This window comes from Taudactylus pleione, unplaced genomic scaffold, assembly GCF_031769625.1.
Source record: "Taudactylus pleione unplaced genomic scaffold, aTauple2 ptg000005l, whole genome shotgun sequence".
Lineage (NCBI taxonomy): Eukaryota > Metazoa > Chordata > Amphibia > Anura > Myobatrachidae > Taudactylus > Taudactylus pleione.
Genome location: NW_028284408.1, coordinates 14036761 through 14061091, shown reverse-complemented (window position 1 = coordinate 14061091; position 24331 = coordinate 14036761). Strand labels below are relative to the sequence as shown.

At 42.2% G+C, this 24331-nt stretch overlaps 1 protein-coding gene across 3 annotated transcripts in view; it reads left to right on the top strand.

Moving 5' to 3' along the window:
- The window catches only part of EPSTI1 (epithelial stromal interaction 1), a 124318-nt gene that overhangs the window by 42640 nt on the left and 57347 nt on the right, over window positions 1-24331 (top strand). For all 3 annotated transcript variants that reach the window (XR_015878944.1, XM_088476455.1, XM_088476531.1), the window contains exons 7-10: window positions 6469-6556; window positions 11831-11890; window positions 20835-20891; window positions 23026-23112. Coding sequence is in view for 2 of the 3 variants with exons in the window: in XM_088476455.1 (XP_088332581.1) it covers window positions 6469-6556; window positions 11831-11890; window positions 20835-20891; window positions 23026-23112 (292 nt within the window). In the remaining variant the exon portion in view is untranslated. The remainder of the gene's footprint in view (window positions 1-6468; window positions 6557-11830; window positions 11891-20834; window positions 20892-23025; window positions 23113-24331) is intronic.

Genomic DNA, 24331 nt, shown 5'->3' with positions numbered 1-24331 from the left:
TGAGGATGTTGCTGAAGGGCAGAGGATGTTGATGAGGGCCCAGGTGAGTGAGGGAGCAGGACCAAGTTCCTACTCACTGGTCTGGTCTGGACTCTCTGGAGGAAAGGACACTAACTGGTCTGGACTTTCTATGATTGGAGGCACTCACTGGTCTGGGGGCTGGTCTCCTGAAGTTGACTCCACAGCTATCTGTGACAGCCCATTAGGTGAGATCACTCTTCTGTAGAGGACTGGGGGAATCAAAGTCTGTTTTATATATTTTTCCTGTGGGGGCAATCATTGAATCATTGTGTTTTATTTTTTCCTGTGTAGGCCAATGTGTGTGTGTTTTCCCTCTGGGGGCCAATATTTTTTTACTGTCGGGGGCAAATGTGTTTTATTTTTTCCTGTAGGGGGGCATTGTGTTTGTTTTTCTGTAGGGGCCAATGTGTTCTTTTTTTTTCTGTGGAGGGCCAAAGTTTTTTGTTTTTCTTGTGTGCATGCGTCCCGATGGTGTTTGTACAGAGTTGAGGTACAGATTAAGACGCACACAAATAGTGTAGTCTATTAGAAATGTGTTGGGCGTTCCTAGGCAGTTACAGGGTGTTGGATACTCAGATGCAGATGTAACATAGTATGGCTGTGTTACTGGAGTGACACGGGCTGAATGCTGAAAGTGGTTGTGTACAGAGATGCTGAATTACTCACATTGGTGGCCATACGGGTGATCTGCATCTAGCATAGGGCTGGTGAAAGTTAACGGTGTGACCGATGGGGGCATCTAAAGAAGCACAGAGCATGATTGCACCATCTGTACACACTGACAGTGGGCATCTCACTCATTGTATATTCGGAAGCACGGATGTACACCAGGGAAGGACTCTGTAGCAGCATAAAGTTACAGATGCAACTGCAGCAAAAGAAGCAAGGAAGGCCGCAACTGCGTCCAACTCAGAATTAGGCTCTATAAGGAGGGATCCCACCCCCCTTGACAGACTCAACCCCCTTATCAGACCCCGCCCCATTAAGGCTGCTTCCCGGGATGATTTTCCATCCCAATCCGCTCCTGGTGATCAGCCAGGTCTTTGGGCTCCCAAATGGGAGTTTGGGTTCCCAAAGCAGTGCTTTAGATGGGTTTAGTCGCACTGTGCAGCTCAACCTGGTGCTTCTGGGCTCACAAACGTGGCATTCACGTGCTGATGAAAAAGCCGGGCCACTTGAATGCTTTTGCCCCCCAGGCTTAATGTTGCCAGCCAGCCCCTGTGTTGTATACACACTAGGGTTCATTTTTGTCAAGATCCAATTAACCTATAAGTATATGTTTGGATTGTGGCGGGGTAACAGAAGTACCTGGGGGAAACCCACACAAGCTAACCATTACATCATCTATGCTGCCCATAGTCAATTGGCACTTGGGCTGTGCAGGCGGGTGGTGTCCAGCCTTTTGGGTGTGAAGCCTGTGCAATTTTATATATGTAATAATATAATCTAATTTCTTACATAGTTGCTGTTTGTTAGAGAGAAGAGAAAATTATGTTTTCCAACTGTTTCTAGCTAAGTCGTCTGTCATTGTCAGTGAATTCTTTAAAATGATTGTAAAAAAATACATCCACACTTTAGGAGACATATCTTATGTTCCAATCATATTTGCTGGTGTTAAGTAGTTACATGAGCAGTTTTGTATTCTTGTATCAAGTAGGCATATTTATATAAAATGAAAACTTATTTTTTTTACAGGTATTAAGTTAATCTTGACCTTTTATGTGTTTAGTAGAGCAACTAACAATACAAAAAAAGATTTGCATGAACAGATACCGTGTTTCCCCTATAATAAGACACTGTCTTATTTTTTTTTGTTAAAAAAAACACCATAGGGCTTATTTTCGGGGTAGGTCTTATATTAATTAATATTGACAGCAGTGCCCCTTATGCAGGCCCCTTGCAGAAGTGCCCCTTATGCAGGCCCCCCCTTGCAGAAGTGCCCCTTATGCAGGCCACCCCCTTGCAGGCCCCCTTGTAGAAGTGCCCCTTATGCAGGCCCCCCCTTGCAGAAGTGCCCCTTATGTATGCCCCCCCCCTTGCAGGCCCCCTTGTAGAAGTGCCCCTTATGTATGCCCCCCCCTTGCAGGCCCCCTTGTAGAAGTGCCTCTTATGCAGGCCCCCCCCCTGTAGCAGTGTCCCTTATTGCAGTGCACTTACCTGACTCGCTGCCGTCCAGGATGTCGCTCTCACCTCCGCACTGACTGGATCTAACATGATCCAGCAGGCGCGGCCGCACAGGATCCTCAGCGCGTGGGTGACGTCATGACGTCACCCGCGCACTGCATGACTGGAACGCTGGTCTCTGCAGTGTTCCCAGCTCAAAATGAGTTCAGGTAGGTCTTATTTCCGGGGTAGGGCTTAATTTGGACCGGGTTACAAAATTAAGGGTAGGTCTTATTTTCGGGGTAGGTCTTATTGTCGGGGAAACACGGTACATACCACAGCAACACTGATTTGGAGATTCAGGACATATATACATATCAACTGTTTTACCCATGGAATGATTTTACATCATACAATGCACTCTAAACTTTCAAACAGCTTATTTTTTTTAACTACTTTAGTTTTAGGTAAATTACTCCCTCCTGGTGATTTAAAGGCAGGTCAATTATTTAGCTAACAGGCAGAAAACTAGACTTTTATAGGATTTTGAAGAGGCTCTCCAGAGTGTAATAATGAAAGCAATTTATTGAATGGCTGTGAGCTTGCTTTCCAAGCTGTGCACATTAATCTAGCAGTGCTTTCTAGTGTAAAGTGTGCAAACAGATTGCACCAGTAAATAGACATCAAATTCTGCCTTTTGCATAGAAAGAAAATGAGAACTACTGTATGCCCATGTGAGCATATTAACATATTTAAAAGGATCTATTAAGGTGCGTACATACACAACGATTTTTCGAACGATTTAACTATAACGACGTAGTTATCGTTCAGTCGTTCCAAAAATCGTTTAGTGTAAAACGGTAAACGATTATCGTTCATGCGCGTTCATGTTTGTCGACTGTAGTTCAGTCAGACTGGCCAACTGAACGATTTTCAATAGAAGTTGCAACATTTTTCCTTCAACACACAGAAAATCGTTTATTATGTAAAGTAAAACCAACTAATTTGTAAAACGATTTAAGTTCACTTTTTCATGGGAATTACTAACATCGTTGTGTGTATGCAGCTTTATTATTATTTCTGATTTGTATAACGTATTGTTGAAATGTAAGTCAGAATTATGTGATTTTGTTTATTTGATATGATTTGTTTAGGCACCATATATGTACAGGTCCACTGTGGTTTTGCAGCAGTTAGATCTCTCTTGGTAACAACTGTTACTGATATCACACAGTTACCCTGCCTGCCTGGGGCGACATTTACTAGTATAGGCAATCCTATTTTCAGTACAGTGAAAAGTGACACAGCATTAAGGGAGAAATGTTAGTGACAGTAGCCGCAGCTCTCAGGATAATTTGCAGCAAAAGAATGACAGAAAAAGATGATGCCTCATGTACTATGGTGTAATGTAAACAAATGATTGAAATGTGATATTTAGAGAGAGAGAGGGAGCACATAATAGTAATGTGGAATTAAGGTTATTTAAAAAATCTTATTTCTATTTTATATTAGGTGAAGGTAAACTTTCCAAATATAGGGCTCAATTCAATTCAGCGTGATGCTGAATAGCCCCGGGAGGGAGCTCCCAGAGTTATTCAATTTAGCGTGCTGTTTGGTCCGTCTAAAGGATTTCTTCTCACACCCCCTGAGGGTGAGAATTCCGGTTCTCATGACTAAACATCCACGTTAAGTCATGAGAACCGGCATTCTCAGACTTAGGCCCGTATTCAATATGTTTTGCACCTGCGATACTTTTTCGCCTGGTGGACTTTCCGCCTATATCGCGTGTTTTGGGTGCAGAAACTTTTCGCGCGCGTCCCCGCAATTCCCCGTATTCAATATGAAAGTACATGAAAACAGCACCCGGCAATACTTGAACAGGCAGAAAGTCCTCTCCAAAATGGGGTAAATAGCCTGGCAGCCCCCAAAAGATACACTGACATGGGGGATCACTATGGATACCCCCGAATTGACCTGCTGAAGGTATTTGGTGTTTTTAAATGGTCTCAATAGGCGCTGTTTTACATATTTGCATAAGTGGTGAAGAATAGCATTTTGTTAACTAGTCCCTGCAAATTTTGGGTACCTGAAAATGGAATGGGGGTAGCATATTTTAAAGTTGCTAAAGTATCATTTAAAAATACGTAAAAAAAATCCACCTGCCGTAAACACCTGCAATCCAAAAAACACCTGGGGCATACTTGGGGACCCCCTGGAGTCTATTTCGCTAGTTTTTAACTTTGTCCCCCAACTTTTTTTTTTCGCCCCCAAAATGAAAGTAATTTTTTGGGGTGTTCTTAAGTCCTTTTTAGAATTTTTTTACACAGTTTACCTTTGGGGGACTGTCTTAAGGCTGCACGGGGGTTCCCGCAATGTTGCACCCCAAAACCCCAATTCTGCACTTTTTTCCGCCTGCTATTCATAAGCGAAACTTTTTCGCCTATTACAATGCATTGACTTTCCGCCTAGGCGGAAACTGAATACGGCAATACTGTGCCGCCTGGCGAAAATGATGTCATCGGCGAAACTTTTTCGCCGATCTTGGCTTTTCGCTCCAAATTGAATACGGACCTTAACTGGAAACTGTTGGACCAAACAGCGCGCTGAATTGAATAGCTCCGGGAGCTCCCTCCCGGGGTTATTCAGCATCACACTAAGTTGAATCGTGTCCATAGTCTCTTTTGCATTCCCCTTATTATGTGTGGCTGCTCTTCTCCAGGATAACAGTTGTTCAATTGGTTACAATAGGATCTATAAAAAATAGTGAGAAAATAACACCATCTAGTATAGTAAATAAGTCATTTTATCTATACCCATCACCACAAAAAAATTGAGGCATACTGGAAATAAGTAGTAAGATGGTTTATCCTATATCATACAACAAAGTCCTCTTTTGCACTCTCTTTATGCTTCATAAATAAAAAAAAACAATGGTGTAATATAACTTATTAAAATGAATTTAAAATAACTGTTCATAAAGTGCATTAGTAAAAACGTCCACAAACAGGAACAAAACCTTTTGGTGCATAAGCGGTGCATTTCCAGCAGTGTATCCAATATTGCCACTGCACAACTCACAAAGCATAACTGGTGAAAGCTGTACAGGATAAAGCACCACAGATGGGTTTGTACCCTGAAATATGACAGATTTATTGTTCAGAGCCAAAGCCAAAAGGAAGAGCCATACCAAAGGCAAAAGTGTTAGCAGTTCCGAGTGTTACGCTATAACAAACTAAGGGCCGTATTCATTTAGAAGCGAAAAGTCATCGCTGGTTTTGGGTGTGAAAAAGTATCCCGCTCGTCCCCGTTTATCCCCGGTATTCAATTCCAAATCGGCGAAAACGGGACCCAGCTAAACTGAAATCAGCGAAAAGTTCTGTCAGTTTTGGGGAAATCAGCCTGACACCCCCCAAAAGATGCACTGACATGGGGGATCACTATGGGTACCCCCGCCCTGCTAAAGGTATTTGGAGTTTTTAAATGGTCTCAATAGGCGTTATTTAGTGTCTTTCAGCAAGTGGTGAAGAATAGCATTTTGCTACTTTTTTGGGGGAAAATAAGTATTCCCATCATGGGGTACATGAAAATGGGTGCAAATTGCTCAGATGTACTAATAGTATCTCCTGAGAGAGTTCACATAAAAACTGACTATTCTGCTTACAATGTATCTAATGCACATGTTAAAATTTTAAAACTAATTGCCCATACCAAAATTAGACTTCTACAGTATATGATAATCACATTATTTCATAGGGAAAAGCAACCACTTACCAGTTCTTTGAGGTTGTATTTTGTAGATATTTACCCTGAAGAAATTTTCCCTTTGCAGTAAAAATTGTTTATATACAGTATTATCAGTTATAAATCCTTCTTGTATGCAAAACAATTGGTTAGTAGTGAGAGCAGCATAATTAGAATGCACGCTTGGCCAAATACCTCTGAGTGTGAGTGGCAAGCTTACTTCTGTACTGCTCATCTGAGCCCATCTCTTCTGTACAGCACAGTACACTTCCAGTCATGGCTGTACAGCACAGTACACTTCCAGTCATGGCTGTACAGCACAGTACACTTCCAGTCATGGCTGTGACTAGCCGTAGTGAGTGAGCAGCAGTGCACTCTCGGTCAGCCATAAGGAATCAAGCCAGGAATAGGACATTTTGAAAGATGTACTTTGTATCCCTTTCCGTATTTACTCTGCTTAAGTATCTTTTGTGAAACTACAGAACTGACATGAAAATGAAAAGGGAACATAGGCATAGGAACAAAATGAAAAAAAAAACATAATCATTGTAACAGCCCACAAATGTATGTCATGCAATAATTACTTTGTTTTTCTGAATCTAGAACAAATAATCAATTTCTGGACCAACTGTCACAGATGGAAAATAACAGCGGAAGTCACAGTAGTATTGAGAAGACACCAAGTGCATGGGTAAGAATGAAGTCATAAAGAGCTTTATGCCTAGATTAGTTGTAACCATATAAGAAACCCTAATAAGAAACTCTGGTGGAAATGTATAGCCTTGTGGTGACTATTTACTCTTTTACTTGCAGCTTTTCTATGTAATAGTTGAAACAAAGTTTTTCCTTCATTATATGATTTATCTAGGGAGCCACACAATTATTTGGATAGAGATAGTCTAAAGTTAAGTGTGCATGTGGTCGTTTAGCAATTAGACTTAGGAAACCAAGTAGATGTGTCAGCCAACTGCTTGCAACCATTGGGGCCTCTGCCTTTCCAACATGGTCTCAATGGCCATACACATTGTTCTGCTTTACCATCACTAATCCCTTCTAGTGACTCTGGAGGCATATCCAGCCCTTCTGTTCTTTTCTGCCTCTTATTTATTACTCAGTAATTGTCATTGTTAAATCTTGCTGGAAATTAAGCAAGTTATCTACAATCTAATGGTCCAGAAAGAACAAAAGACTAATGGAAGAAGCAGTATCAAGCAATCATTGAAATACGCTAATTAATGACACGGTGCAGTGCATCAAAATTGCATGCATGCTCCGTATCCATATTCATCTACTCTATCTGTGTTGCTGCAAAACTCCATCCAGCTATACTGCCTACCATCACTACTATTGGGCCCTTCATTCTTGGTTCGCTTCCAAAGTACTGCTCGCTTTAACCTTTTTTGTTTTTTCGTGCCGTAGATTTGTGTAATAAAAATGTATTGCTAATTCGATAGATCCGATATCACACCATGATGTGCATTGGAGCTTCTATATTGGGTAAAATCAGGGCATAAATTATCTTTCTGGTAGTGGTTTTTTTAAGCTCCCTTGTGGGTCCTTAAAGTCTTATACACCTTTATGTGTACATGAGGGATCATGGATTGTTGGAAGCATTTTACATCAAAAGTGCAGGCATTAAATGTGTCCACAAAAAAGATGCAATTCTGTGTGTATTCCATGTACTGATAAGTCCAGCTCTGCAACAGTAGCATATGTACCATACTTACACCATGAGTTACAATGCGTAGAGATCTGGCTTGATAGTATTAGTAGCATACTTACCTACTTTCCTGGAAGGTGTGGGAGACTCCTGATTTTTTAGGTAATCCATTGCACACCCAGAATAGTGGGCAATCTCCTGCATCCCACCTTCTTCTGACACACTTAAATCATTTTACCTCCCCTCCCATCGGAGCTGTGATTCGCAGCATTTTGCCACAACAGGGGCGGGGCTTAATGAATTAAAGAACCTGGCCCCGCCACCAAAGTGGTTATTTGAATCTCCTTTCCGGGCTTCTCCCAGAAAGGGAGAATTAAAAAGTAGGCAAATATGGTTAGTAGTAAATACTAAATGTCACATTACCCAGTTTGTAGACAATATAATACTGTAGCGAAATGTCATATATATAAGGTAGGTTAGTGTCTGGGCATTGTAATTAATAAATGCAAAAGTCACACGTACCTTGTAAACTACAATTTAACACTGACACAAATGTGAAATACAATTACAAATTAAATTCAGTTAGATACAAACATACAATATTAATTCAGTAATGTGAATGAATAGCCACAATGTCATATAATATAGCAGCAGCTCTAGTGATTTATCAGTTGGAGGGCTCCAGTCAGCAGCGGCAATGAAAGCATGCAGGTGGAAATGGGAGCCCTGTTTCAGACAGATCTTCTGCGGACAGCATGGGTTGGTGCAAGTCCAGATAATACTATTGATGATGGCTACTGATGCGGACATAAGAACAGTGAGCGGGATAAGCTTCCACATGCAGAAGTATGGATTTTCAGTATACAGGGGCAAATTCTGGCATTAGCATAGGAAGTACTGTAAGTAGGCTCGCATGAGTACAACTCAGAATCAGGCTCACTGTGAGGATTTCTTTAGGGTGTGAACATCTTGTAGGCACATTACTGTACAAAAAAGTTGAAAGTAGAGTAAAATCTAGATTTATAAGTGGCATCATATGTTATAAAACAGTATTACAGGTTAAAAATCATATTTTTAAAGTGATTTCAGTGCTTCCTCTTAAATTGCTTTCCATTTTTCTTTATTCTAGTAAAGTTGTGTTAAAACTTTATTTAATTTGTTGCTTAAAAGTCATTTTGGAACTACTAAAGAAGCTTAAAATCTGGTGATCTGGAGTCAAGTGATATCTCCTGCATTACCTTTATGATGAATGGCCCTAATACTTCATTTCTTTAAAAGTAGATGATAATGTTGATTTTCACCTACACTTGTACAATTAAGTGATGATAAATATGGACCTAAAGGCGTTAACTTGGAACAGTACGACGTGTGAGCAATATTAAGAGCCACTACAGAGCTCCCATACAAGGCCATAAATTAGGCTACACCAACATATTCTGTTCACTTGTCTTAAGGTATATTCTACCTTGACCCTGTGCTCTGTACAAAATCTGAGTTTCTAATCCATACTCATTACCTGCTCACATTCCCAGTTACAGGACTTTTTTTGGCTGCCTCCACGCTGTGGCATTGTCTCCCTTTCACAACAAGACTTTTCTCCAAACCTTCAAGCATTCCCTGCAAACTTACTGTACCCTTCTAGACAAGCTTATCAAGTCCTGAACTACAGTACATACATAACCTCCATACGCTATTCTACCTGATTAATATCCCTCTACACACTTCATACAAAATGTACATGTTTTCTCTTTCCATACTCAAAACAACCCTCTGAGCACATTGCTGTATGAATGAATAATACAGCCCACTAAGTACAAATTACCCTTGTAATCTGGCTGGACAAAATTTTATTATGTAGCACTGGACCAAAAAACACGTTAAAAGGCTTTTTTTTTCATTATGGGGCTATACAATTAGAGCCCGTTTTTTTTCACAAGAAAAATGACCCGTTTTCGTCAGAAAACACACTGGGTACGTGAAACCTGTGTGTTTTCGCGATCATGGCAATGAAAATGGGGCTGATTTTGGTGATTTGGTTTTGCCTGCCTGAGGCAGGTGAATCACAATCCCAGATAAGTGCCAGCTTTTGGGGCTAAATGGATAGCCCCCTGTCGGATCAATTAGACGTGGCAAATTACCGCGGGTAATAGGATACCGGCCTCTGTCTGTCTTTTAATACCCAAACTCATTTTATTACTGTGTTCCTAATTTTAAAGTGCAACAGAATATGCTAGCACTATATAAATAAATGTTAATAACTGAAAATTATACATACATAGATTATTAGAGATGTGCGCCGACCCTCGTGTTTTGGTTTTGGATCTGGATCTCTCCTGGTTTTGGATCTGAATCTGGTTTTGGATTTTTTACCTCGGTGTTTTGTGTTCGTGTTTTGGTTTTGGATCTGGATTTTTTTCTTAAAAAACAATAAAAACAGCTAAAATCACATAAAATGGGCCTGTTTTTGTTCCTACAGTATAATTAACCTCAATAACATTTATTTCCAGTAATTTCCAACCAATTTTGACCACCTCACAACAGTATTTGCTTCATCTAGTTAAGGCCAAAAGGTTGCATCCAGCTAGCTGGCTGACTAAGCTAAGTGACACAGTAGGCAGCACTAACATGTGGCAGTTCAGCTTCTAATTTCCAACACGGATACAGTTTGTTATACAGTGTTGGTTGGATACACCAATAGTGCACTTACTGTGACAGCAGTGTCAGCAGAGCGGGGTTGCTGACGGTGTCCTCAGTATATGAAATGGCAGTGCTGCGGTGCTGGCAGTGTCCTCAGTGAAGGGTACCGGTGATGTCAGCAGTGCGGGGGTGCCAGCGGTGTCTTTAGTGCAGGTTTGCTGGCTGTGTCGGCAGTGGGGGGGTGCCAGCGGTGTCTTTAGTGCAGGTTTGCTGGCTGCGTCGGCAGTGCAGGGGTGCCACCGGTGTCTTTAGTGCAGGTTTGATGGCCGTGTTGGCAGTGCGGGGGTGCCACCGGTGTCCTTAGTGCAGGTTTACTGGCCGTGTCGGCAGTGTGGGGGTGCCACCGGTGTCTTTAGTGCAGGTTTACTGGCTGTGTCAGCAGTGCGGGGGTGCCACCGGTGTCTTTAGTGCAGGTTTGCTGGCTTTGTCGGCAGTGTGGGGGTGCCACCGGTGTCTTTAGTGCAGGTTTGCTGGCTGTGTCTGCAGTGCGGGGGTGCCACCGGTGTCTTTAGTGCAGGTTTGCTGGCTGCGTCGGCAGTGCGGGGGTGCCAGCGGTGTCTTTAGTGCAGGTTTGCTGGCTGCATCGGCAGTGCGGGGGTGCCAGCGGTGTCTTTAGTGCAGGTTTGCTGGCTGCATCGGCAGTGCGGGTGTGCCAGCGGTGTCTTTAGTGCAGGTTTGCTTGCCGTGTCGGCAGTGCGGGAGTGCCACCGGTGTCTTTAGTGCAGGTTTTCTGGCTGTGTCGGCAGTGCGGGGGTGCTACCGGTGTCTTTAGTGCAGGTTTGCTGGCTTTGTCGGCAGTGTGGGGGTGCCACCGGTGTCTTTAGTGCAGGTTTGCTGGCTGTGTCGGCAGTGTGGGGGTGCCACTGGTGTCTTTAGTGCAGGTTTGCTGGCTGTGTCTGAAGTGCGGGGGTGCCACCGGTGTCTTTAGTGCAGGTTTGCTGGCTGTGTCTGCAGTGCGGGGGTGCCACCGGTGTCTTTAGTGCAGGTTTGCTGGCTGCGTCGGCAGTGCGGGGGTGCCAGCGGTGTCTTTAGTGCAGGTTTGCTGGCTGCATCGGCAGTGCGGGGGTGCCAGCGGTGTCTTTAGTGCAGGTTTGCTGGCTGCATCGGCAGTGCGGGGGTGCCAGCGGTGTCTTTAGTGCAGGTTTGCTGGCTGCATCGGCAGTGCGGGTGTGCCAGCGGTGTCTTTAGTGCAGGTTTGCTTGCCGTGTCGGCAGTGCGGGAGTGCCACCGGTGTCTTTAGTGCAGGTTTTCTGGCTGTGTCGGCAGTGCGGGGGTGCTACCGGTGTCTTTAGTGCCGGTTTGCTGGCTTTGTCGGCAGTGTGGGGGTGCCACCGGTGTCTTTAGTGCAGGTTTGCTGGCTGTGTCGGCAGTGAGGGGGTGCCAGCGGTGTCTTTAGTGCAGGTTTGCTGGCTGTGTTGGCAGAGCGGGGGTGCCAGCGGTGTCTTTAGGCAGGCTGTGGAGCAAGAGCAGGCATCATAGAAAATAAAAGGAAGAGTAAGCTGGGATGAATGGCCAAAATACAGCAACATATTACACTCTTTTCTAGATGATCTATTATATCACATGAATGATGCATTTTCACATAAGAGTGTGTAACTTTTGTTACAGGTCGATGAAGACGACGAAGACCATATACTTCAGCAAGTACTGGAACAGTCAAAGCAAATGGTATGATAACACATTATTGACAGGTTATTTAACAAAGTGATATACTTTATGTGAAATAGCAAATGCTGTACATGAGAGTGTGAATTGCCCCCTTAGAGTAGAAGAGAGATTAGTAAAAACATTTAAGGTAATGTGTTAAATGAACAGCGTTCTGAAGAGCTGTATTAGTTTCAGAAAAAGAGAATTGTTAGAACTGGAAGACATTAGAACTTGGGGGGGGGGGGGGGGGGCGAGATGAAAAGTAAATATCAGTGTGTTAAGTTGTACAAATTTAGCAAAAATTTAATTAAGTAAATTTTGCTTATATGTCACCCTTGGGTTCAGTTATGTGGTGGGTGGCAGGGCTTCGCTTCTTTTTGTGCATGTATTTTTTGATTGGCAGCAGCCAGCACTGGTTTTGCCTATCACACTGACTACAAATCATTTTATTTGGTACTGGACCACCAACCCGAGGCACAGCACCCAGTTTGGGAACCACGGATGTAGTCACTGAATATCAGTTTTAGTTTGAGGAACTATACTGTTTATTAGAGTATTTACTATCTAACAGATAATGTTTATGTGCTGTGGAGTAGATATTAGGTGTAGAACAAAAGGCAGTGGTTAAAATTATAGTGAATGAGAGCTATACTGTATTGTAGCAGCCACTAAGCAAATATTTCAATATGTGTCCCTGGAAATCAGACTGAAATTGATCAGATAATTATTGGACATGTTTACAGCAGATGACCATTATCGGCCTGTTTGTCCAACAGGTCCCAGCAATGTTGACTGTGATTCAGCTTCCAGGCTGTGTTTGAAAAATGACAGTTGGGAACTGATTGGCTGGCACGTATCACAGACTTATCACTTTTCACTCTGTCACTTATCACTGCTTAGTACATAGACCCCCTCAGTCTCTTGACATGAGGGCTGGATGATGGATCTCATCCTAATTGGCCAACTATATGCGTGGCTAACTTGAGACTGATTTTGTTGACTGGTATTAGATAGATGAATTGGGTCTAGAAATGCTGTATATTCTAAAATGTTTACATTACCTTTTATTGTATTTTACTGCATTTTAAGAAATGTTCAATGACCTTTAAATTTTTCAACGGTGTCAAAAATATTTATCTTCATATGTTCTAAACTTTGTGGGTAAAACGGAAAGTTTAGAAAAATGTACATAAATACAAGACTAAATACTAATACAGCCATTAAGCATACAGCAGAAAGTAGACCAGCATGGAGTTACGTCTCACAGAACAATGCAGATTCACAGATGCTGAATCTGTAAAGAGATACACATTGACAGTAGTGAGCAAGACAAGCATACAAAGCACTGTTGAAAAAGTGGTGGCCCGAAAGCAGTTGGCAACCTTACAACAATATGGACCTTATGGCTCCATCCAAATCCTCACCATAAAAATCACAATCCCCCTGCCAGAAATAATTAGCATCAACACCTTCCTTGAACACAATGCATGAGGAGCAGGTGAAGCCCTCCCAGTCCAAGGTCCCTGAGTGACGAGAGTCCTGCTCCCCACTAAACACAATTCCATCTTACGCAGGGTTACTCGGTAAAGGACCAGCCACCCTCCACTCAAAATTGAACAAAAGATAGCCTGGGAGCTCATCACCAAACTAGGCCACCTTAATGCTACAATGAATAATTTAATCAAAATAAACAGAGTAAAGAATGTGACAAATCAAAATTAATAATACTCAGCAAGCACCCAAGACACCCAAATATATTCCAAAAACAGTGGTGATCTCAATTCACATACTTGCTCAGGGAAGAAAATAAATAAATACGTCCTTTTTATGGGTTCATGATCTTCCAGTCACGCTCCTCAGTCCAACAAAGTTATCATTGAGTTGTTGATAAATGTGGGTAAGGAAAACTCTATTCATCCATATTCCCAAGAAATGCCATTAAGAGTCTCCAATTTCTCCTCCTCCTCAGGAAGTATTACTCCCAACATGCAGAAAGATTAGATGAAGAGGAGGTAGGATAGTGTAAAAACGTTTTTTAATCAAATGAAATAACAAAGTGACCAATATACAATGGTAATAAACAAGATGCATTTAAAATGGACTCCTACCAGAAGATTCTGAGGCAGACACCTCAACAACAGCAGTGGTTAAATGTGTTAATAACCAGGCATTCCACCGTCTGAAATTTCGATCTCCCCCTTCACCTTGGTAGTGTCAAGCTGGCCACACGCATAGCGATTTTTTACCCGATTTGGCCGATTTCGACGAATCCTGAGGACAAATAGTGTAAATATGCCCAAATCGTGAGTTTCTACTCACGATCACTATGCCGATGCGCGTCCCTGCTCGTCGTACCTCGCATCTTCAAATCTGCCGTGCTTTAGGGCAGATTTGCCAATCTGGGACACAATGCACTGGATGCACGATAGATCTTAAGTCAGATTGGACATTTTTTACTCCAAATCGTGACCACGACTGCCGGGGAGCTGCCTGGGGAGAGTTCAGGGGAAATCGTACACATTTTGAGGTTGAGAACACATCGCTATGTGTGGGCACCTTCAGTCAGCTCCTCTCCAACATGATTCGACCACTTTGTGGTCTTTTTCAAAGTAAGGAGCATCTACCACATCCTGGTATTTATTCCAGGTTCAGCCAATCAAAAAGATGCTATGATCAGGCATCCATATGTGTGCATATTTAAAACAAACATTGCATGTATGACATATAAATAACATCTAAAATACCACATCACTTATAATAAATTGAAGAGTGCTTAAACACAGATACTTACTGTATGTGTTTATAAACATTACTCCCGTTATCTGTATCCACCCCCTTTACTTCCTCTTGGTGGTACCAAGTGTCCATCACAGTCCCTAGGAATAATCTTACCCCGCTTCACTAGACAAGGTAATTCTTGCACAGACCCATGGTCCCGGCGACTCCACAGACTTCGGTGTGGAGTTGATATCATTTCCACCCAGGTGCCTTCCTCAGAAGCTTTGTTAGCATAATTTCCGCTCGCACCTCACATCGGTACGTCACGCGGGCTTCATCCTGGGTGGCATGACCATCAGGATGTTCACGTGCCAATAGTGACATCACTTACGCAGAGACCTCGGCTTCGTCCATAAGGGCTGAATCGATCCCTTCCACCTTATCAGAGTTTTTCCGCTTACAATCCCGGAGGTGGTAATCTCTACACAGTATTTGATCAATTATCATGAATATCGGGAATATGAGTATGGGACACTATAACTGATCCCTAAAGTCCAGTAATAAATGTAAACAGATGACCTCATCAAAATATATAAACATTAGTAATGTTTTAAAATTATTAAAAAGAATTAAAATCACCCAAAAATCCTGAAGATATGAAAAAACATAATAAAAAACATAGTAAGGAAAACAGTGGAATTATTCCAGAAACCACTTCAGAGGTGTCTAAGATAGAAAGGACCACATTAATGACATCCTCAAAACTGTCTACAAAAACGGAAGCAAAATTCGATTGGGCCTTTGTTACAAATTATAGTTTGCATCATAAGTGGCTATAAAAAGTGATTAGAACACATTGGCCGATTCTTGTGAAAGATCCTGTAATAGGCTCCAAACTTCTCCACAATCCCACTTGCATCTATAGAAAGGTTCCCAATTTGAGCAATAAATGAGAGAAGCTATATAGCCCCTGATAACAAAGGTACGATTAATTTGACGGGCTTCTACAGGTGCGGCAATTGTTCAGCATGTACAAATATAAAGGGCAGTGGGGCCAATAAGACACAGGCAATCGAGATACAGAAGAGGAAGTTTAATATCACTGATTTCATTATGTGTAACTCGAAGGACGTCATCTAAACCTTAGATTGCACATGTGGGAAGTTTTTTATATAGGCCGGACATCAAGACCCCTTAAGCAGGGGCGTTTTAAGAGAGGAGGGGGCCCGTGTGCAATCCTCGTGTGGGGCCCCCACCTCTCTCCCTGGTGGCTGGCAGCCGACTGACGCGGCCGGCCAGCCACTGGCGCATTAGTAGACTCCGGGCACTAGAGTGTGTCTGGAGTCTACTACGCATGCGCAGAACACCGGAAAATGGCAGCGGCAGCCATTTTTCCTGTGTTCTGAGCAGCAGAGACACCCGGTGCGGGACCTCGTCAGGTAAGTTTTAAAAAAAATATGGGTGCGGTGCGGGGCCCCCCTGGACCCGGGGGCCCGTGTGCCCCGCACACACTGCACCCATTATAGATATGCCACTGCCCTTAAGGTCCTCATAGCAGAACAGAAAGAATATTAAGAAGGGACTAGAGAGTCATCCACTCTCAATGCACTTTAAAAATACACACAATTGCTCAAAGTGATTAGGCATATTTTAATGGCGTTAAACAGCTTATGGGCCATATTCAACTAGGTTGCGAAAAGTCGGAATCGGCAATAAATTATCGCAGATGACGTCATTTTCGCATGTTTCAATTATCCCCTTATTCAATTTCAAAGACTTTTCACCGGTTCGAAAAGTCTTTGTAAAAAAACGGGGATAAATTTTCACCATGTTTTACATGGCGAAAATAAGTGCAGAATTGGGGTTTAGGGGTGCAGGCTTCAAAAAAATAGCCTGCACCCCTGGGAATGGCCCATAAAAACGAACTGTATCAAAAAAAGTAAAAAAAAAAAAAAATAGGGACACCCCAAAAAAAATTATTTAAAATTTTGGTAAAAAAATAAATAAATGGGGAACAGTGTTTAAAAATAGCGAAATATGTTCAGGGGTATTCTGTAGGTATGCGGCAGGTGTTTTCTAGAATAGGCTATTAGCAGCAGGTGCATTTTTGCAGAATTTTAAAAAAATTAGTTTAGAAATTTAAAAATATGCTAGTACCCATTTTCATGTACCCCAAATTTGATGGGAACACTTTTACAAACGAAAAAAAAAAAAGCAAAGTGCTCTTCTGCATCACTTCTTCAATGTCAGGAAAAAAACACCTGCCACGGCTATTTACAAATGCAGAACACATTCTGCAGGGTTAAACGGGAGTACCCACAGTGATCATCCATGTCTGGACATCATTCCCCTATTTTTCCCGATACCTTTCCGCAGACTCCTGTTTTCGCCGGCTCCAAATTGAATACGGGGATAAAGCGGGCACGCGCCCGAAACTTTATCCCCAGAAAAGCTCTAATGTGGAGCGAAAAGTCCAGCACGGACTTTTCGCTCCACTATTGAATACGGGAGTAAGAAGCAAATGAGAGAACATGACATCAAGATTACTGGCAAAAACTGAAATGGAGTTAATTTATCGTTTTAACACATTGTTACCCGGGGGTCTAAATAGTGACTTTGAGCTGAAGTGGTTTTTGGAATAATTCCACTGTTTTCCTTACTATGACGGGTATTCAATATGGGAGCGAAAACATCGTTTTTGCGTTAATATCGGAGGTATGACGTCATTATCGCAGGTTTTAGTTTTACACTGTATTCAATTTCAGAGACTTTTCGCAGTTTTGAAAAGTCTTTGATAAAAAACGGGGATAACTTTTCAACATTGAATAGGTGTCGGAAAAAAGTGCAAAAAATATAGCCTGCACCCCTGGGAATGACATTTAAAAAAGAACTGTGTCAAAAAAAGTTTTAAAAAAAAAATAGGGACACCCCAAAAAATTTAAAGTTTGGGGTGAAAAAAAAAAAAAGGGAAAAAATTGATTATTAATAGGGAAATAGGTTCAGGGCTATTCTGCAAGTATGCGGCAGGTGTTTCGTAGAATAGATTTATAGCGGCAGGTGCACAAATGCAGAATTTTTAAAAACTTACTTTAGGGACTTTAAAATATGCTAGTACCCATTTTCATGTACCCCAAATTTGATGGGACCACTTAAAAAAACGAAAAAAATAACCTAAGTGCTCTTCTGCAACACTTCTTCAATGTCAGGAAAAAAACACCTGCTGCGGCTATTTAAATCCCCGACTTTCATTTAAAGGCTAAAATGGGGGTACCCATAGTGATCCCCCATGTTTTTACAACTTTAGGGGGTCCTACAATTTTTTTAAGGAAAAATTCGTAACTTTACGCAAATCCAACTTCGGAGGATCCCGTTTTCGTTAATTTTATATTGAATACGGGGATAAGCGGGAGCGCGCCCGATACTTAACGCAGGTAAAAACTCCGATATGAAACGTTAACTTCGACAGTGAAGTTAACGTTTCATATTGAATACCCCTTTATGTTTTCTATCATGTTTTTTAATGTCTTCTAAAGCTCGTTATAACTTTTTTACTGGCAGTTTTTGGATTTTTGGGTGATTTTAATTCTTTATAACAATTTTAAAACATTACGAATGTTTATATATTTTGATGAGGTCATCTGTTTACATTTATTACTGGACTTTAGGTATCAGTTATAGTGTCCCAGACTCATATTCCCGATATTCATGATAATTGATCAAATACAATGTAGAGGATACCACCCCTGGGATTGTAAGAGGAAAAACTCTGATAAACGGAAGGGATCGATTCAGCCCTTATGGACGAAGCTGAGGTCCGGGCGAAAGTGACGTCACTATTGGTACGTGAACATCCTGATGGTCATGCCGCTCTGGATGAAGCCCGCGTGACGCACTGATGTGAGGTGCGGGCGGAAATGATACTAACAAAGCTCCTGAGCCGGGCACCTGGGTGGAAATTATGTAAACACCACAGTCTGTGAAGTCGCCGGGACCATGGGTCCGTGCAAGAATAACCTTGTCTAGTGGAGTAAGATTATTCCTAGGGACTGTGATGGAAACTTGGTACCACCAAGAGAAAGTAAAGGGGGTGGATACCGATATCGGAAATAATGTTTATGAAAACATAAGTATCTGTATTTAAGCACTATTCAATTTATTATAAGTGATGTGGTATTTTAGCTGTTATTTGTGTCATACATGAAATGTTTGTTTTGAATATGCACACACGTGGATGTCATTCTTGCAATGTTTGTTTTAAATATGCACACATGTGGATGTCTGATCATGGCATCTTTTTGATTGGCTGAACATGGAATAAATACTAGACACTATCAAGGTGAAGGGGGAGACCGATATTTCAGACGGTGGAATGCCCGGTTATTAACACATTTAACCACTGCTGTTTTTGAGGTTTTTGCCTCAGAATCTTCTGGTAGGAGTCCATTATAAACGCATCTTGTTTATTACCATTCTATATTGGTCACTTTGTTATTTCATTTGAATAAAAAATGTTTTTACACTATCCTGCCTCCTCTTTGTCTAATCTTTCTGCATGTTGGGAGTAATACTTCCTTAGGAGGAAGAGAAATTGGAGACTCTTAATGGCATTTTTTAATAATATGGATGAATAGAGTTTGTTTTACCCACATCTATCAACAACTCAATGATAACTTTGTCGGACTGAGGAACATGACTGGAAGATCATGAACCTATAAAAAGGACGTTTTATTTTTTTTCCTGAGCACCTATATGAATTGAGAATAAAGAATGTGTCATTGAAAGTTGAGTTAGAAAATCACATAACTACTGTAAGAGAGCAACAAACCTCACGAAATACCTCCACCTCCACATATACCGAAACCCTAACCGCAGCATACCTGGGACCCTAACAACAATCCACACTCCTCAACCTAAACAATAACCAACACCCAACACAAAGACAGGCAAGACAAACACTCAAGGAAAATGACCCATGTAACCCATGGATCAACGAATAAGCAGTATAATGCAAACAGGAGCATCCATGTGAATGGCCGTAGGGCAATGATCTATTCAGCCGTACAGCAGCCCTATAAGTACACAGTCATGAAAAAGCAATCACCTAGGACTAGGAAACACACTGTAATGTAAAGCTGGTTATAGCTGTCATAAAAGCAGCCTTAATGCAAAACGCTTTCCAACAACACAATGCTGCCGTATAAGCAGAGAGAAGCAACAATTTAAACAACATAGTTCTGTCCAACTTGTTGCTTAGGGGAACTTAAAAAGAAGTAGTTAAACAAAATAGCAAAAATTCTCAATGCCTATGCCCCCAGCAGACCCAAGCCAACCTGTGCCGAAAGTTTTACATCTATACTCCAGTAAACTTTAGTGGGTTCCACTTATGGAAGCCGACCCTGGAAGCCCAACACATCATATTCCCGACGCCGACTGGTAAGTATATTGAAACCTCCCCTCTCCCCCCCTAACCCTAACCCTCCCTTGGGGGTGCCTAATCCTAAAACTCGGGGGGTGGTGCCTAACCCTAATGCCCCTACCCACACCTTAAACCTAACCCTTCCGGGGAGGTGCCTAACCCTAACCTCCCCTCAGTGGTGCCTAACCTTAACCCCCCCTTTCCCTAGTCTAAGCCTAACCCTCCTGGGGGGTGCCCAACCCTAAGTCCCCCTGGAGGTGCCTAAACCTAACCCTCCCACCCCCCCCCCCCCGTGGCTCACACGTCGCAACGCCTGGCTAACCTACATTCGGTATGTCGGGCATCGGAATTTCGGGGTGGGGCTAATGATAGGCGTCAGTGTTTAGACGCCTATATTTAGTCCCTTGACAGGCTTTCAGTGTCGGGATTCTGGCAGTCGGCATTTCGACCGCCGGCATCCTGACTGCATCCTGCACTTACAGTCCTTCCTGAGACTGAGAAGTTCATCTGAATAGACAAGTTATCGGGACCGTCTCTGCAGGTCCCACATACAGTCCTGAATTTTCATACATGTAAATGAGAGTTTCAAGGAACCATTCCCCTCTCCCCACCCTCTCTCCAGCGCAAGCAGGAAAGAGTATCTCCTACTTAAGACCCTTAAACACAGATGATATATAAACAGGTAAGTAACAGATATTTTAGCTTATTATATTAAAATTGGATAAAATTAGCCTTTCATTCTAACAAAAGAATAATTCTTGCACCGTTTCTGAGCATTTGTTCTCCCTGACATTTAGTAATATTTCTCAACTACAATCTTACATTTAACAGTACATGGCAGAAGAAGAGGAGAGACGGCAGAGAATGAAGGAGGAGCAGCACACACAGGTAATACCAGAGAATAAAGGTACTGCACGTTCTAGGTACGGTAATGTTATTTAGCAAAAGTTCATGTTGATGTTTTGTGATCCAGCAAAATATGTAACTATATATTTACTAACATAATTCTATTCTAAAATATTGTTTGCTTCTTTTGCAGTCTAAAGGGGCACATCTACTGTACTAGCAGACTTTGAAACGACATTGTAATCGTACAGTCGTTTCACAGTCTGTGCTGTGCCGTGCCTACACTGAAGGAGCAGTCGTTCAGTGTAGGCACATGAATCATCCCCTAACGTGCTCAACCTGACATTATCGTCAGCTTGACCAACGTGTTCAGGCGATTGATGTCGGAAACGACCAGTGGGAGCGAGCATTGCTGGTCGTTTCCGACATTAATTTGCGTGATTTGTGCCTGATTACTGAGCAATTGCACGATTATGATGTCGTAATCGTGCAATCGCTCAGCAATGTCACATAGTGGAGCTGGATGAGGACATGTACAATGCAATGTGTGCTGCAGATGGGGAAACCTTGGAAGGTACAAAAGTGAAACATTGCTTTGTTTCCTTGGAGACTGTAAAATCACCAGAAAATTATCAAAGCTAAATAAGTCTAAGCAAAAACATGTATGCAATCGTGCTTCATATCTTAGAGCAGGCCTGGCCAACCTGTGGCTCTCCAGTCCCACTACAAGTCCCAGCATGCTTTACCAGCTGATCGGTGGGAGGGTATGCTGGGACTTTCACAACAGCTGGAGAGATACAGGTTGGCCAGGCCTGTCTTAGAGGATGTAAAACAAAGGAAAGACAAGGACAGCTACAATCTACAGAAAAGCAGGGAGAAGTTGGTTTGTACAGAATGTTTGAAGTACCATAGAGTAACACTTCCCTAAGTTATATTAATTATTTTATCGCATGGGTGGAGGATGCATTATCCTCGAATACATGGTAACAAAATGCAGTTTTCAGAGGTATGACCTTATTCCCCATTTGCATTGAGCTCCTGAAAGTGAAACTTTCTAGAGCTTATTCCCGATTGTTTACCTAATAGATCCATTCCAGTGTAAACTGCAGCTCAGGCATGCACTGGCTGACGGCTACGCCTGCAGAAAAGAAAGTCAAAGACCCAGAAGCTCTCACACCACAAAGGACATCTGTTATTGGAAGAACTGTCCTTTGCAGTTTTAATTCCAAATCTTCATCCATATGACATTAATAAATGCTGCTATGCATGCAATCAGTGGCGGGATGCATCCAGTGGCGTCACTGACCTTGGTGACACCCGGTGCGGCTGACAGGCATCCTCTTGCGTGCCTCCGGCGCACGCGCAAGTGAGCATGGCCTTGCACCATGAAGCCACGCCCTCTCATGTGTACCTATCTTGGGGGTGTGATATGCGGTACACGGTGTGCTTACCCAGCGTTCTGGCAGCTGCTAGGTAGCCCCCAGCCTGTCCCCTGCCTTCCCCTGCAGTGTGGCTGCTCAGTGACACCAGTCAAGGGGGTGACACCAAAATAGCAGAGCAGCTCTGCTATTTTGATGTCACCCCCTTGAATGGTGTCACACGGGGTGGCCCGAACCCCCTAGTGACGCCAGTTAATGCATCACATTCAAAATGCGATGCGTGATGCATCCCGTCCTGAAATGGAAGAGTACAGTATGCAAACAAAGGTGAGATGCAGTTGAAGGTGTTATGTCTTTGTAGGCTGAAACGACACACCCAGTGTAAAGGGAACTGCTTGGCATACTGTTCTGTAACATTCCATTCCTTCTCCTCAGCTCAGTACTACACTAGGACAGAAGTTGGTGCGAATAGACCGGCACATGCTAAGATGTCTATAAGCCCTTAGGGATACCAGGTCTACATATACATAGAGTGGTTGATAGTAGCGTTTTAGATTGGTTGGATGGATGAGCATGAAGACAGAGCTGATAATTTTACTCACACAGATAAAATTCATATATTATTTTAGTGTAATCGGTGCATTTGATAGCAAAGATAAATGTAGTTTTACAGAATTGTCAATAAACCTGGTTTTATTGATTATTTAATATACAGTACCTAGTAATCAATTCAGAAATTCCTTCAGCTTATCTTTCCTATGTAAGTCCTGTCTGATTATGAGTAATATTTCTTACAGCCAATGCAACAGACGTATATACAACAGCAAAAGGAGCAAGAAGAAAAACAACTGAAAAGAACACTTAAAGAACAGCAGTGCAGAAAGGTATCATATAATCATGTATAGCATACATATTGTATGTTCCACACGCTCACAATAAAGCATGCCCAATGGTTGTATTAACTGATGCTTCATGGAAGACAAACTTTATGGATTGCTTTAAAGCAGGGGTTCTCAACTCCAGTCCTCAAATACTACCAACAGGTCATGTTTTGTGGAGTTAATGAATCATGAACAAGTAATTAATCTATTTTGCTGAGTCAGTAATTATGTCACCAACAGACAGAAATTCTACAGACAGAAATCCCCAAAATATGACATAGAAAACTTAAGGGTTGAGAACCACTGCTTTACAGTATAGTTGTCACCTACACACAAAGCGGGCAGCCATTTTGTGGGCTGAACCAATATTCTGTAGAAATCAGTTAACTAGGAACTACTGACATTATTGATGTTTACAGTGAAAGCCTTCGCTTTCACTCAACATTAAGGATGTCACCAAAGCTATGTATTATGTAATGCAGTTGGTACCAATGAGAATACAGCCCAGGGCCCACCCCCAGATGACGCACAAATCATGTGACCACAAGAATACACACAAACTGCAAGCCGAGAAAAAGTGGTTGCAACAAAATGCTGTTATACAGTTATCTGCTGTTTAATAAAATGAACCCAACCTTTCACTAAGAAGGGATTAAGGGACCCGATAGCCTGGAATTGTTTGGAATGGCTTGATGTAAAAATTCCAGGATCTTTCCTCCAGGCCATTCCTTTCCAATCGACAACATAATGAAGCTATAGAAAGGGGGCCCTAGACTGCACACCCTGAATATATATATAATGGGAGGTGCTACCTGTGGAGACTATTGTTGCAAACACAAGAAAAGAAAGTACAAGTGCACAACTCCAACATTACTAATTATTAGGGGTGTGCACCGGCCACTTTTCGTGTTTTGGTTTTGGATCTGGATCTTTCTTCGTGTTTTGGATCTGGATTGGTTTTGCCAAAACCACCCTTCCGTGTTTTGGGTTCTGGGTTTTGTGTTTTGGATCTGTATTTTTTTGAAAAAAAGCATAAAAACAGCTAAAATCACAGAATGTGTTGATTTTTCTGCTCCTATGCTATTATTAACCTCAAAAACCTTAATTTCCACTCATTTCCAGTCCTCCTCATTCACCGATTCCTCACCCTCTTCAGTGTTGTGTACATCCTCATCCTCACAGAGTATTAATTCGTCCCCACTGGAATCCACCACCACAGGTC